The sequence below is a fragment of the Alexandromys fortis genome, unplaced genomic scaffold (genome assembly GCF_014885135.2).
Source record: "Alexandromys fortis isolate MF-2015 unplaced genomic scaffold, M_Fortis_MF-2015_v1.1 scaffold_23, whole genome shotgun sequence".
NCBI classification, from domain to species: Eukaryota; Metazoa; Chordata; class Mammalia; order Rodentia; family Cricetidae; genus Alexandromys; species Alexandromys fortis.
The window spans coordinates 13,966,292-13,982,860 of NW_026067907.1; the positions used below are offsets into that span (position 1 = coordinate 13,966,292).

General features: G+C 42.8%; 1 protein-coding gene across 1 annotated transcript; it reads right to left on the reverse strand.

The window, feature by feature from the left end:
• Positions 1–58: 58 nt before the first annotated feature.
• Positions 59–10,803, reverse strand: LOC126497773 (histone-lysine N-methyltransferase PRDM9-like). Its single transcript, XM_050135946.1, is given in 9 exon segments — positions 59–121; positions 123–348; positions 1,579–1,646; positions 1,888–2,159; positions 2,530–2,631; positions 4,942–5,098; positions 7,102–7,151; positions 10,053–10,160; positions 10,348–10,803. Coding segments are annotated over 9 exon segments (1,218 nt in total). The 5' UTR covers positions 10,520–10,803.
• Positions 10,804–16,569: the final 5,766 nt, after the last annotated feature.

Here is a 16,569-nt window from a genome sequence, read left to right on the forward strand (position 1 = left end):
TGCTTGAAATTTTCATTTTTCTCCAATGGATTTAAACTTCACTTTTGTTTACTATAAATCATTTTTTTAAAAAAAAGAGTTGAAACACAAAAATTTTCAAGGAGAATTCCTTCTTTTCTTTGTTTTCTTTTTAAGGAACCACAGCAGTGCCTACCTCTTCCTGTTGTGAGTCCTTTCTTCCTCTTGCTTCCCCACTGAATGCCCAGTTCCTGGCCGTACTCATCCCCATACCAGACCAGAAGCTCACAACCTGGTCTGATGACCCGGCAAGTTCGGTAGAAGATCTGTCTGTGGTACTGAAAGGCCACCAGGTTCTGCTCCTCATCATCCCGGGCACAGTTCACATACCTAGAGACAAAAGGAAGGTTCCGTATCTGCATCTAGCCCCTTAATCATGCTCCATACCTCCATGCTCCAATGTTTTCGCTCTCCCCCTCTCTTTTCAAAGAACCCTATGTTCTCACCTGTCTCTTTCATAATGTTATGTACATCCTAGCTCCAAGTCCTGCCACTCTGCCCCAGAGCCTGTTCTTTCCCCAAGAGCCCAGCTTTCAAAGTTGTTTCAGATTTCTAACTTTACTGGTGACAAAGCAGTGCCTGTCTGTTTCTCTAAACTCTAAATCTCCCAGTTTATACTGGAGCTCGGCAGCAGTCATGTACTCTGTTTCTAGAGTCTTACATTTCATCCTACACTGACTCCCAGTTTGTTTGAAAGTTCTCCCTGCTACCTGCCCAGTGTGCCATAGAAACTGAGAGGTCTCAGCTGGACAGCACAGAAAATAGGGCTAAAGATATGGCTCAGTTAGGAGAATGCCCGCCCATATTCACAAAATACAGGGCTCCAACCCCAGCACCACATAGTACTGGATATGGTGGTGCATGCCTAGAATCTGGAAATGCGGTCAGGGAGATAACAAATTTAATTAATCCTCTACTACATAGGGAGTTTAAGGAGAACCTATGTTACTTTGTCTTAAAAGGAAAGACAACAGAAAAACAGAAGTTTAATTAGACTTTCTATCTTCTAACAAATAAGACTCACAGAAAAAGGCTGGGGCACACAGTATCCGAACCTACATCCTTCCAGAACCCAGCACAGATGTCATTGAAGCTAAGGACATTTCCTGCCCTCACAGACAGAATGTCCTTTGTTATTTCAGCACTGTGTATTTCTCAAAAAAAAAAAAAAAAAAGAAGACTTACAGCCAAGCTTTCCTATAGTAAAATATCTGTAACATGTCTCTTGTAAGTACACAAGTTGTATGATCTGCTCAAGTAATCAAATCTGTTTTCTGAACTGGAACATGAAATAAATGCTTCATAAATATTGAATAAATTATAAACTCAGTGTTTTCAATGAATGTAGGCTCATTAAAGTTTTCTCAGTATTCCAATTTTGCTGAGAAGATTTGTGCTTTGATAAAAGTTAATGATAGTATTAGTAACTTATCTTTTTCCTGACTATTAACAAAATGAAAAAATACTGTGCACAGAAGAGAAAAGCAGAGTATGAGAACCATAGGGGGAGTCATGAGGGAAGAGAAAGGGACAAGTTTTGTGGGTGACTGACAGCCTTACCTCATCCAGTTGGCCTGGGACTCGTCCTGCCCATCCACATACTCACAGCAGTTTCTCCCCTTGGTGATCTGCGTTTCAGGAAAAAGATGTGTTAAGGCTCCAGGATGACAGCAGTGAAATCACGTCACTCCATCCCCGTCAGTGCTTCCTGAGCTTTGGGTCCTGCAGCAGGACCTCCGTGACCGCATAAAGACCACTCAATACACAAAATCAGGCACGTGGCCCCTGTCCATGTCTTAGTATCTCACACAAGAAGCACAGGAAGGAAGTGGGGAGATAGAGGATGCAGGAAAAGGAGGCATTTCTCACCAGCCAGGAGTAGCCACTGTTGGCTGCCTCTTCATCGTCTGTGATCTGGCCTTTATAGGGGCCAAAGTGCAGGCCCACGGGCAGGTCAGATGCTTCATTCCATACTCCAAGTCCAGCCTCAGGGATGCCGGATGGACCAATTCTCAGTCCAGGGGGCAGACTGAGGACTGAGCGGTTGGGATGCCCCCCGTCCACTTCACTGTCTTTTATAAATATAGGAAGCCCATGGTTGGGACAACTGTTGATGAAGAAATTCTGGCACTTCTCGCAATCTAAGATAAGAACAGCAGGGATTAGGGAAGGTGTATGAAGATCTAAAGGTCTTCAGAAAGACCATGGCACCCATGTCATTTCCTCTCAAGTTTGAACCTAAGTCACTTAATTTAACCAAATTAAATGCCGGTGTTTAATAGAAGGACGTCCTGGTTGACCAGGAGCATGGCAGGGGGAAGACAGAGGGGACGCACACGCAAACCCAAAACCACATTTTCCTTTTTTCAGCACGAGCCTAAAGACCCAGTGGGAGTGGTGCTGTCCCTCCCCAGGGTCACTACAGTAGATATTATCTAGGCTCCAAATGACCAGATGAATCATACCAGGACATAGCAGCCTTCTACATGAGAAGTTCTGATGGACACTTACAGAGGTAGTCATCGTCCTGGGGCTCGCCGACCTCTTCATAGGCAAGGTCCTTCCTCTCTCGCAGACTGTACATCTTCACTTCAGCCTTCTTTCTCCTTGGTTCTGGGTTGGAGGACAAAGGAGAGTAAAAGTTTGGCGACCTGGAGCATTTATCCCTGTTTCTTCAGAAAATCTAAAATTTGGGTCTGGAGAGAAGATGGGTCAGCAGTTAAAGCACTTGCTGCTCTTGTAGAGAACCCAGGTTTGGTTACGAGCACCCACACAGTGGTGGCTCACAACCATCTATAACTCCAGCTCTAGGTAATCAAACACTCTCTTCCAGTCTTTGCAGGAATAAGGCATGTAAATGACACACATACACATATAAAAATAAATCTTTAAAAACTAAAATTTATTTTAAAAATTTAAAAGAAAATGTGAAATTTATTGCCATAAAATGATCTTTTACCATTCTATATACTCTTATTCCACTTTAACTTTCTGTTTAAAGAAGCTAAGTTTCTGTCTTCAACTGACTACAGATGCCTAATCTAATTTTTTTTTTGTGGGGGGAGTTTCAAGACAGGGTTTCTCTGTGTGTAGCTTTGGCTGTCTTGGAACTTGCTCTGTACACCAGGCTAGCCTTGAACTCACAGAGACCTGCCTGCCTCTGCCTCCTGAGTGCTGGGATTAAAGGTGTGTGCCACCACCTCTCAGTGACTAATCCAATTTTAATTTCTGAGTTTTCAGGTTTAATTTCTATATGCCCACATTTTTCTACTAAAAACAGTTTATTCACATGTTGATTCATTTAGAAAATATTTATTGAGGGCACGCTGAAGATTAGGCATTGAACAAAGCCTGGGCACACAGCCTTGAGAAAATTTGGTTCCTATTGCCACAGAGAAGATTTATTGGATATTGCTGTGGAATAATCCTTCTGTACAGTGTTAAAATGTGTTGCTCTCATTGTTAATAAAAAGCTGATCAATAGCTAGGCAGGATGTTCGGGGCAGAGAGAATGCTGCTGAGAAGAAGAGCGGAGCCAAAGGGGCCACCACCTAGACACGAAGAAGAAACAGGAGGTGAAATAGGAAAAAGAGGTAACATCATGTGATAGAATGTCATTAATATAAATTCTAATTTATATTAATTAATATAAATTATATGAATATAAATTAATTAATGTAATGTATATTATTATATTAATATAAATGGGTAAGTTTAAGTTGCAAGAGTTAACTAGTAACAAGCCTGAGCTATTGACCAAGGATTGATTGATTAATTGATTTTTTTAGACTTTTTCAAGACAGGGTTTCTCCATAGCTTTTGGTTTCTGTCCTGGAACTAGCTCTTGTAGACCAGGCTGGCCTCGAACTCACAGAGATCCGCCTGCCTCTGCCTCCCGAGTGCTGGGATTAAAGGCGTGTGCCACCCCCGCCCGGCTTGACCAAGGATTTTTTTTTTAAATATTTATTTATTATGTATACAATATTCGGTTTGTGTGTATGTCTGCAGGCCAGAAGAGGGCACCAGACCTTATTACAGATGGTTGTGAGCCACCATGTGGTTGCTGGGAATTGAACTCAGGACCTTTGGAAGAGCAGGCAATACTCTTAACCACTGAGCCATCTCTCCAGCCCCATTGACCAAGGATTTATAATTACTATTAAGTCTCCAGGTTGGTTATTTGGGAACTGGTTGATGGGAAAGAAAAGTCTGCATACAGACACTTTGCCTGGATCAGATATTTTATGCTTCACTTGCTGTTTTAAAGCATCACAGGAGCTACTATAGCTTTATTTCCACACATTAACACTCAGAAGGTCACAAATTACTGCTGTGGGATAATGTTCTTGTACACTATAAATATTTGTCACTCATCTTAGTTTAATAAAATGCTGATTGGCCAGTAGCCAGGCAGGAAGTATAGGTGGGGCAACCAGGCTAGGAGAATTCTGTGAAGACGAAAGGCAGAGTCAGTCACCAGCCAGATGCAGAGGAAGCAAGATGAGAATGTCTTACTGATAAATGGTACCAAGCCATGTGCTAAACATAGATAAGAATTATGGGTTAATTTAAGTTGTAAGACTTAGTTAATAATAAGCTTGAGCTAATAGGCCTAACAGTTTATAACTGATATAAGCATCTGTGTGTTTCTTTGGGACTGAATGGCTACAGGACCAGGCAGGACAGAAACTTCCATCTCCATATTGCCCAAGCCCTGGTGCCTCCTTGTGAATAACAGCCCAAGTGTATGCCTTTAAAATCAATGTCCTGACACAGTGCTTAATAGCATTCCCACTCCCAAAGCTTAGACAAGACCAAGCTCAGAACTATCTGAAGTTGCCTACACAGACCGTTCTAGACCATTCTCATCAACCTTTCTAGGTAACCTAGAGGGATTAAAGTTCCCAAATTATTTACTCTTACTTGGTTTTTGTCCAGAGTGCTGTCCAGAGGCATTTCCTTCTCCAGAAGAGGACACTGGTTTCTGGGCAAGTTCTGAACCACTTGTATCCAGCAAATTTTCTATTCCAGGCACTTTCTTCACATTAGATTCACTACTTAATGGCATTCCAGGTGCTTCCTTTAATTAGAGGCACATATAAAAACACAACAGGCATTTCTGTAGCTCTTTATGACTTTCCACATATTTTCAGGTGTTACTTTAGTTAATGTGTGAAAAATCCTTGGACACATGTGTGAACTGTCTGAATAAGAAAGAGAAAAAGAAGAACCTAAACGGGCTGCAAATCTAGGACAAGAGGCCATATCCTAGGCTCTCTCCGTTCAGGCTTCTTTCAGGCTGGAGGGAGGGATACTTGGGAAGGCTAGCTGGAAAGCCAGCGAAGTTGGTGAATGAAGAGATTAAGTCTTACAGAGAGAAATAGGGCATAAAGCAGGAGATACTTGACGACATGTGAGATGTAGAAAACGAGGGAAAGGTAAAACAGGCCTGTAAAGGGAAGTGACAGCAGAAGCGTAACTGAGAACAGTGAAGAGAGGCTCAGCAGAAATGTACTCATACAACTAAGTGATACTGAAATTGCAAAGCGGCGTGCTGGAAGTAGCTGACTCTGGAATTAGGTTGTTTGAGACAGGGTCTCATTTTGTAGGCTGGCCTCAAACTCACAGGACTCCTCCTACCTCAGCCACTCAAGTGCTTGAATCACAGATCTGAGCCATCATGCTTAGGTTGACTCTAGAATTAGATTAATTAGTTCTTGCACTAATTTTTCCAGAAAATTCACTAATTTTCTCAATCATAAATGTGTATACACACTAATTGTTCATTTTAAAGATTTATTTTTATTTCCGTGTGTGTGTGTGTGTGTGTGTGTGTGTGTGTGTGTGGAGTGTGAGGTTCTGTCACGGTCAGAAAAAGGCATTCAATCTCTTGGAGTTGGAGCTAATTGCAGCTTTGAACTGCCCTGCTAGAAACCAAGAAGAACAAGAAGTGCTATTAACATTGAGCCTTCTCTCCAGCCTCCATAATGCTAATTCTTTTTGTGATACTGAATAGAACACGTGCAATTGAATACAATATTAATGTGAGATTAATGGCTTTTCTGATAATTTCTCCCACATATGACATTTCAATGGAATAATGTACGTCTTATATGGAAATCTTACATAATTTTCTCTTTCAGGACTCACTATATCACTGTGTACCCATGGCAGACCTGGGACTCCTTATGTAGACTAAGCTGGCATCAAACTCACAGAAGTCCTTCTGACACCTTTTCCCACATAATTATGGGCATGCACCACCATACCTGATTAAGTCATTTTCTTTTTTTTTTTTTAATTTACTTGTTTTTATTGTCTGCGGATTCTTGTTATGTCTATGTGAGGGTGTTGGATCCCCTGGAACTGGGGTTACAGATGGCTTTGAACTGCCATGAGGATGCTGGGAATTGAACCTGGGACCTCTGGAAGAGCAGGCGATGCTTTTAACCACTGAACCATCTTTCCAGCCCCTTACATCATTTTTTTAAATTTGTGTACCTCTTGCTGCCAAACTTCAATATTCTTAGGGCTGAGAGCTGCTCTTTCTTATCAGAGTAAGTCTCTATGAGGAGAGGATCACATCCCCTTTATCTGTGGCATCCAAAGTAAAATCTTCTTCATATCTGTAAACTACCCTTAGAGTATTATTCATGTATTTCCCACTTTGACATAGCACTAAGACACCAAGGTAGAAGCACTCAGGTGCATGCCGTGAAATGGCTAACGCTATGACTTTACTAAGTTGTAAAGAGCTTGTGCATGCTTTAGAGAAAGAATTCTGAAATTGACTGCACCCCTACTTGCTATGATCTTCGGCATTATTACTGAACATTTCAATTCCTTATCTATACAGTAGTTATAACTTACTCCCTGTCTCAAAGGGTTTGCTAATTTAAAATGTTTACAATCTGAAATATTGTGAAAATAAAACAAGTCCAATTGCTATTGTTGACGTTCTTATTGATTTAAATGATGATGAGAGCAGATGCAGAGGAGACTAGGAAGCAGCAGTTCCCAGGGTGCTCTAAGCCTCTTCTTTTATCTGTGCTTTCTTGTGTGTAGGATTTGGAGAGGACTTACCTTCTGCTGTTTGGTGTGCTTCACTCGGAAAGGCACCCAAGGAGGACTAACTGAAAAGTGATGAGAAATCACTGTTTTGGTTTTGATGCTTATTTTTACACGTGGGATACTCAGCAAGAACAGAGAATTCTGAATAATTGAATGAAGACTTCAAGGAAGACCCATGGGTGATATGGAAATTGGTTTTGAAATATTATTAACCCTATTTTCTATTGGGAGCATTGCTGATTTTCTTTTAAGCTTATTCAAAAGTAGACAAAACTCATCTCTTCTTTGTGTTCATATCTATTGCATTTATGTTCACATAAATAAGGCAATCGACCTGAGAAGAAGAAAAAAACTGAATAAACCAAGAACAAGAAGAAATTAAGTACACATAAAAAAGTCATGCAGTCAAAGGACATTTTCAGTATCACCCTCAACAGTGAAAAGTTGGAAATTTTTCCTCTATGGTTACAGCAGGCATCAAAGATTCCCCATCTTGCTATCTCTACTTAACATAATACCAACAGTCCTGGTTAGAATAAGTAGGCTAAAAAAAGAAAGAAAAAAAGAGAGAAATACAAGTCAAGGCCAGGTGTCTTTAATCCTACTCAGAGGCAGAGGCAAGCTAATCTCTACAAATTCAAGGCCAGCCTGATCTACAAAGTTCCAGGAGAGTCAGGGCTGTTACACAGAGAAACCCTGCCTCGGGGAAAAAAAAAAAAGTTGTCAGGTGGTGGTGGTGCACACCTTTAATCTCAGCAGTTGGGAGGCAGACGCAGGCAGATCTCTGTGGTTTCAAGACCAGTCTGATCTACAAAGTAAGTTCCAGGACAGACTCCAAAGCTACACAGAGAAACCCTGTCTTGAAATACCAAAACCAAAACCAAAAAAAAAAAAAAAAAAAAAAAAAGAGAGAAAGAAATAAAAAAAAAAGAAATACAAGTCATCTTAACTTGAAAAGAAAGAAGTAATTTTATAAATTACATTGTCTTTTATACAGACATCCCTTAAGGTTCCACTAAGAATTGAAGAATATAAAATAAACACTTAAAAATCAGTTGTGTTTTTATACATGCACAATAACAATAAACAATCCAGGGAGGAAAAAAATTTTTAAAGCACATCTAAAAGGTTAAAAGAATAAAATATTTACTCTTAAATTTAGCCAAGGATTTAAAAGATTTGGACACCAAAAATACTAAAACATTACTAAAAGAAATTAAAGACTCAAATAAACAGAAAAATAGCCTCTGTTCATGGCTTATAAAACAATATTACAAAAGTTTCTATTACCTTAAATGACCTATAGATTAAATGTATTCACTACCAAAATGCCAATGTCATATTTTGCTGAATTAAGAAAATATCAAAATTGGGGGCTGGAGGGATGGCTCAGAGGTTAAGAGCACTGATTGCTCTTCCAGAGGTCCTGAGTTCAATTCCCAGCAACCACATGGTGGCTCACAACCATCTGTAATGAGATCTGGTGCCCTGCTCTGGCATGCAAGCATACATGCAGGCAGAACACTATACTTAATAAAATCTTTTTTTAAAAAAAAGAAAATATCAAAGTTAATATAGGATCTTAAGGGAATCAGAACAACTCAGGGTATCATGAAAAAGAACAAAGCTTAAGATAATTCAACGCGGGTTTAAGAACCACACTTAAGGCATGATACTCTCTATAAAATCATTAGAAGAAAACTAGACAAAAATCTTCATAACATTGGAAACGTAACTGATTTCCTGGATATAATACCAAAAACATAAACAGAAATAAAGATTACATTAATCTTAACATCAAACGAAACAACTGAATGAAAACCTAATGACTTGAAGAAAGTATTTGCAAAGACTATATATAATAAGGGGTTAATTTCTAGACTACATAAAGGACTCCTACAACTCAATAACCACAGAATCAACACAAAATAACCTAAAAATAGATGATTAGATTCATTTGTTTTTCCCAAATCAACTATTTTTATATTTAAGTTCTAGTTCCTAATATTATATTTGGAAGTTAATTACAATAAGGTGACCCTGGGAGTGGTCCCATGATGACATTAGTTCTTTCCTAGGTAGGAAGAGATGCTTCCCACTTCTACCAGCCATGAACATACAGAGTTCATGTGCACATACAATGAAGATCCCCTACACTCACAGAAGGAAGTCCTTGTTGAAACCTGACCAGGGTGGCCCCCTCATGTTGGGTTTCTGGCCTCCAGAACAGCAAGAAATATATTTCTGCTTAAAAACTTAGTTAGTGCCTGATGGTTTGTCATGCAGCATCAGCTGACTAATTAATACAATGACAAAAGGATTTGAACACACACTTCTACAGATACCTAAGAGGTCAACAAGCATAGAGAAAGGTGATCAACACAACTGATCATTGGGGAAAGGAAAATTAAAATCTCAGTGACATATCTTTACTCTTCAGGATGCTTACTTATTTAAAAAAAACTCACAAGAAGTAATGGCAAGGATGAGGGCAAACATAAAATGGTGCAGCTCTCATAAATCGTAAGTCCCTCCAAAATTAAAGTAGAATTACTTTATGATTCAATCTGATTTCTTTATGTACATATAAAAAGTGAAAAGATCTTGAACATTTTCACATCCATGGTCATATTAGCATTATTCATAATGAGCAAGAAATAGACTAGACACTAGGTCAGGAGCTTGTGCTAACTTTCTGGGTTTGACATTTCTTGTTGACGCCCAGATTTGTATATATTTCATGCTTATTGTATATATAAATATACACAATTTTCAGTTATTTTAAAATGTATAGGGATAGCTTCTTACTATATTTTGCCTTGTATCTTGTTTGTTTGCTGACCTTTGGGTCTTGGCGGGGGTGGGGTGGGGGGGTGGGGGGGGACCCAGTTTTCAGAAGCTAATTCTGAAACCTAAATCTGGCCTGGTTTCACACGTGTACCTCTATCCTCCTGACCCCTCACCTTGCTGCTTGGGTGTCCATTCTTCATCAGAATCCTCACTGTCTTCTATCTGGGGCCTGATCGCTTGCCTTTGGTAACACATGAAAGCTGGTCTAGGGGCTTTGAGACCTGAAAAGAAGCAAAACGTTCCTCTTAAAAAGGAAGCAGGCCCTAGAGGAAGGAACAAAAGAAACATCACAAGGCCCGGTGGGCTCTGGATTCACAGACACACCCAAAGTGTCCTCTAAGCTTGTCTCCATGGGAATTGGAGACTTGATTTTTACCTAGGCTGATTTGACCCAAGACTTCTCATTACCTATAGAAACCAGCATCTTATAGTTCTTTTTCACGTTCCTATAGCGAATTTTCTCCCACTCTCCCATCTCTGCCCATTCTTTTTTGGAGAAGTATATGGAAATATCTTTGAACTCATCTTTGACCTGGAAGACAAAATAAGAACAAAAACCAGAACGTGCAGGGCAGAGCATGGGGCCCTGGGGTGGTCTCAGCGATCAAATTTCCTTGCCATTCCCAGAAGCTCGGTTAAGCAAACGCTGGATGTTACTGCTGATAAAGCAGTTGCTGACGAGCCTTTTAGCCTCTCACATATCAGGACACCATCCTGTCACAGGAAAACCAGGGCGGTGGTGCAGGCCAGGAGTCTGTGGTCCCTCTGCACACACACACCGCATGATACTTCCGGCTCTAGGACAACCTTGTACCTTGGGCTTCCACTTGAGTCTCGCTGCATCTCCCTCCTGACTATTCTCTTCCAGTTTGTGGGTGCTCATGGTTCAGGACATTTCCCTGTGGAGGTCCAGGCTCCTGTGATCCTACGAATGGAGAAGTAACCAAGGCTCATAGGCGAGTAGGGAGTCCCAGCAGCACAACCTAAGTGTCTGGAGGCGGGAATCCCTGCAAGCCAACACAGCTGGTTTTTGTTTGTCTGAGCCTCTGTGGTCTAGGAAGGTACAGTGGATCTGGACTGAGCCTTAAACCCAGGAGCCGATCCCACTTCCGGGTTAGGGCCTGTGTTAGCAAGTGGAGGACTCCCCTCCGCATCTGCGGAATGGGGTTCCAGTCCCGCCCCTGCCATCAGGGCAGAGCACTTGCGCCTCTCTCTGACTGACGTGCTGGGTCTGGAAGACCTGTTTTCATGTCAGTGGACTCGGAATCCTGGTGACACGGGGTTGGAGTCCCTCTGAGATCTGAGGACCCTCTGGCTGAAATTTTTAGTTTAGAGTACCTCAGGTTGAGGGAATTGGGATCTGTAGGCGGGAGGACTCTCTTGGGCTGTGAGAGACAAGGTGTGGGGACTTTCAGACTGAGGAGATTCGACAGGCTTGTATCAAGAAGATTTGGGGTTTGTCATGTCGAAGGTATTTGGGGTCTTGCTGGGTGAGAGCATTTAGGATCTTGGAAATTTTTTTTTTTTTTTTTTTCGAGACTGGATTTCTCTGTGGCTTTGGCGCCTATCCTGGAACTAGCTCTTGTAGACCAGGCTGGCCTCGAACTCACAGAGAAATGGAAACGGATCTTAAGGAGAGACAGGTCATCAGTACTGAGGGTGTTGGGGCTCGGGAGAGTCGAGGGTTCCTGTCTGGAAACTTGGTCTCTCTGTGGAGAGCAACCCAGGTTCCTCAGGCCGAGGGTGGGTTGGTTCCGCGCAGGTGCATTTGGGACTAAATCAAAGGGCACTGTGCCTGTGTGCGTGAGTAAAGCTGAGGTGTCTGAACGTGTGTGCATGAGTGTGTGTGAAGCTAAGGTGTGTGTGCGCGTGCTTGTATGTGTAACGCTGAAGAGTGTGTGTGAGTGTGCGTGCGTGTGGAGTATGTGTGTACGTGAATGCGTATGTGAAGCTGAGGTGTACGTGTGTGAGTGCATGAAGCTAAGGTGTCCGCGTGCGTGTGTGTGTATGAGAAGCTGAGGTGTCCGCGCATGTGTGTGAGAAGCTGAGGTGTCCGCGCGTGTGTGTGTGGAGCTGAGGTGTCCGCGCGAGTGTGTGTAAGGAGCTGAGGTGTCCGCGCGCGTGTGTGTGTGAGCTGAGGTGTCCGCGCGTGTGTGTGTGAAGCTGAGGTGTCCGCGCGTGTGTGTAAGAAGCTGAGGTGTCCGCGCGCGTGTGTGTGAGCTGAGGTGTCCGCGCGCGTGTGTGTGAGGAGCTGAGGTGTCCGCGCGCGTGTGTGTGGAGCTGAGGTGTCCGCGCGCGTGTGTGTGAGGAGCTGAGGTGTCCGCGCGCGTCACGCCGAGGGGACTCTGACTTGGGGGCGCCGAGGACGCGGGGTCTCACGCTGAACCCAGAAGTCGCCGTCCCTGTGCTGCGGTCCCGGACTCCGTCACCCGCGCCCCAGCCGACGTCCGCCCTCCGCGGGACTCGAGGCTGACTGACAGGAATTGGCGCGGCCGGCCGAGGGCGGGAACGGGGGGGCGGGGCTCTGCCTGTCAGTCACGGGCTTCCCTCAGGCTGCCCCGCCCCGAGCGGGGCCCAGCGCTCAGGCGCGGTCTCACAGAGTGGGGGCGCAGCGCGCAGGCGCGGCCTCATCCTCTGAGCTCCTAGAGTGGGGCCCAGCGCGCAGGCGCAGTCTCGTACTCTGCGCATAGAGCGGGACCTAGCGCGCAGGCGCGGTCTCGTCCCTGCAGGGCGCCGGTTTCTCTTGCCGCTCGTTTTTGGTTTTGGTTTGTTTTTGCCGGGCTAGGTTCCTTTGAGCTGTGTCCAGGCTACAAAGCGTCCTGAGCGCTCAGGTCTCTCTAGCGTGGGTTTCTTCCCCTCAGTCTCCGGCTGGGGCTGGACACCGGGAAGCCATCGTCGGGGTGGAAATCTCTGGGACCGGAAGCACAGCTTTGGTCGGAGTTCAGTGAGCCTAGGTCTGGCTGAGTTAAGTAGCTAGTATCAAATATATACACAAAATCAAACGAAAAAGATCTGTGTCTCCTGAAAGGAACGTAGAAATCTGTCAGGCTGTGAAAGGTTTTTGATACTTACGGAGCCACCAATTTCATAATAACTTAAATAAAAATAAGCACGTGGGTTTTCTAAAATTCTTCGTGAAGTGCTAAGAGTGCCTTGTTTAGTATAACAGAGCCTGGAGGAATGGCCCAGCGGTTAAGAGCACTGGCTGCTCTTCAGAGGTCCCGAGTGCAGTGCCCTGGAATCTGTTGCCCTCTTCTGGTATGAAGGCGCACATGCAGGTAGAGCACTCAGATTAGATAGAAGATGGATGGATGGATGGATGGATGGATGGATGGAATCTGTTGCCCTCTTCTGGTATGAAGGCGCACATGCAGGTAGAGCACTCAGATTAGATAGAAGATAGATAGATAGGTAGATAGATGACAGATGATTGATAGATAGATAGATGGATAGATAGATGGTAGATAGATAGAGGAGGCAAACAGGCAAAATGCAAAAGCTTCCTTCTATGTCCTTGTATAGACTTCCATGTTATAGGATTCCCCTCTGTATGCTGTGAATACCATTGGTTAATAAAGAAACTGTCTTGGCCTGTAATAGGGCAAAAGAGTAGAGCTAGGCGGGGGAAAACTAAACTGAATGCTGGGAAAAAATGCGGAGTGAGAAAGAAGCCTGCCAGAGACAGACACTGGAACTTTACCTGGTAAGCCACAGCCACGTGGCAATACACAGATTAATGGAGATGGGCTAATTTTTAAGACGTAAGAGTTAGCCAGAAATATGCTTAAGCTCTTGGCCAAACAGTATTGCAAATAATATGGTTTCTGTGGGATTATTTCAGGAGTCTGGGCAGCCAGGAAATAAACAAGCAGGTCTCCTACAACACTTTCAGTTGAAGATATGGCCCACATTAAATGCATATATCTTCCTGCCTCAAGATCCAGATTAAAGGTGTGTGTCTTCCCACCTCAAAGGTCTGAACTAGAAATGGATTCACCTTCCTCAAACCAAGCAAAAGATCTCTCACAGGTGCCCTCCATTTCCGGATTGTAGTTCATTCTAGATGCAGTCAAGATGACAAGATTAGCCATCACAACTCATAGAATAAGCTATTTTGGGATTCTCAAGATGGCTCAGTGGATAATTGTTCTTGTCTAATAGACTGATGACCTGGATTTGATCTCTGGAACTCACATGGTAGAAAGAGATGGCCAACTTACACACACACACACAGCTAAATAAAATGTAAAGCATTTTAAAAGTAAGCTATCTGTTGCCTTTGAGGTGAGCTCCTTGTTTTGCACTGGCAAAGAGTGACTCCTTGAGTTTTACTCATCTCCTGCTAGGTTAAGAGAGAAAACAAACAGAAAACACTATTTCAAAAATGATTCTGAAACATTTCAGGCCTAATTGGGATCCTGGAATGTTGTGTGGAAGTTTCTTCTGAAACTGAAACATTCCATCTCCCAGGGAAGCTCCTTAAAACAGAAAGTAAACAGCTAAAAAGAGTTTCAGGAAGTCTCTGAAACTGAGAAGATTCACTAGCCTTTATAGACAATGCTGCCGTCACTCTCAGAGAAGTCAAGCCGCAAAGACCAGCCCAGCTGCCTGGAAGTAGAGACCAATTAGACTGGATACCTGGAAGGAATGCAGACCAACTGAGCTATCTCGAAAGGACGTTTTCAATCCTTTAGGTAACTTCAGGTTGTGTAGTGTGCTTCAGGTTTCCAATGTTCTTATGAGCTGTTGTCCATGCTGGGGTGGGCTTTCATGATACAGCTATCTTTGAGTCATTTCTGCTTCTGTAAGTAACCCCGATAAACTTACTGGTTCACTAAGTCAGACTTTGGTGGTTGTGGAGTCCCCATCTCCAGGTGAGTAGATTGTGTGTGTGTTTCTCCTCAGGAAAAGTATGTCACAGCATGGTGTTATTAGGGTGAACATCTGTATTTCATAATCCAGATGTTTCAGGGATTCTGATCCTATGGTTGATATGTGTACAAAACTTGCTTATTGGTGCCATTGCTGTTATTGTAAAACCATTGATTCAGCGGAGTGGTTAGCATTGAATGATTACATGGTTATTAATATGTTTATTAGATTACTAGTGAAGGCTGTCTTGTAACTAGATTTCTCCACAATAAACAAAGTAGAACATCTCTATCATGAGAAAGAAAAAATGCAGTAACCTGTCTCAATATGTTCTTAGGCAAAGGGAATCATAGGCAGAGATGCTCAGTAATGGGCATTCTTGGGCTTAAACCCAGGTTTTACCTTTCCTCAGAATGCTTCATATTGGTGAACGAGCCATGGGAATCCCAGACTCCATTCCGTTAAAAGAAAAGGCAAACATTATCAAGAGGGTCCAGGTCCAGGCTAATGATATTTACAAACAAGTTTTTGTTGATGATAAGTTGTCTGTCTCCCTTTATTAGATGTCACATGTCGCTCCTATGAGTGTGTGGCTTTTTAGAATGATTCATTTGTATATATGCCTTACAATTAAATTGGTTTTACAAAACACATTATCAAAATACCAAAAAGCCCCATCTGGGCTGTGGGCTGCAAGATTCAGTTTCCATGCAAACATTATAAGCTTGAGAATTTTTACTCTGCTTTGTAATTAAAGGATACTTTTATTGTTTTATTTCATGTACATGGGTGTTTTGCCAGCATGTATGTCTGTATGCTACGTGTGTGCCTGGTGCCTGAGAAGCCCAGAAGAAGATGTTGGTTGCCTTGGAAGTAGAGTTACAGACAGTTGTAAGCTGTCATGTGGGTACTAAGAATGGAATCTAGGTTTTCTGTAAGAGCAGTCAGTGCACATGACTATTAACCATTGTCCTAGTCTCTGAGACTTTTTTTTAAAAAATAATAATAACAGCTTTACTTAGTTTTTAGTAAGAGATAACAGCAAGAAATGCTGCTTTGGTATTGAAGTCCAGAATTCACACAAAACACAATTCACATCAAAGTTTGTTGGTTGGTTTAATGTAAAAACCCTCTGGCTTATAGCTCAGCAGGAAGATCATCCCTATCCTTTCTTAACACCAGGGACATAACAACACCGATCCTTAGTCTATCATCTTGACTTCCCCGGGTGGGAAATGATAAGCCTGAAGTTATTCTTAAAATTAAGGGTTGCAGGGCTGGAGAGATGGCTCAGCGGTTAAGAGCACTGCCTGCTCTTCCAAAGGTCCTGAGTTCAATTCCCAGCAAACACATAACCATCTGTAGTGAGGTCTGGTGCCCTCTTCTGGCCTTCAGGCATACACACAGACAGAATATTGTATACATAATAAATAAATAAATATTAAAAAAATTAAGGGTTGCAAGAAATTACTCCTGCCCAGAAGTCTTGGTACACAGAGGCGTGTGCTGTGGTCTGCGGAAGTGTCTTTGCCCGTCTCTGTGGAACAGAACCATGGAACAATGATACAGGTCTCCAGATAACAAAGTCAAAGGAAAATAACCCAAGGATAATAATTCTTTCTTGACCCATGTTACTTCATTCCAGTTACTGCTGGTGGGATCTGTGGTTTTGGAGCCTGTCCTGGAACTAGCTCTTGTAGACCAGGCTGGTCTCGAACTCACAGAGATTTGCCTGTCTCTGCCTCCCAAGTGCTGGGA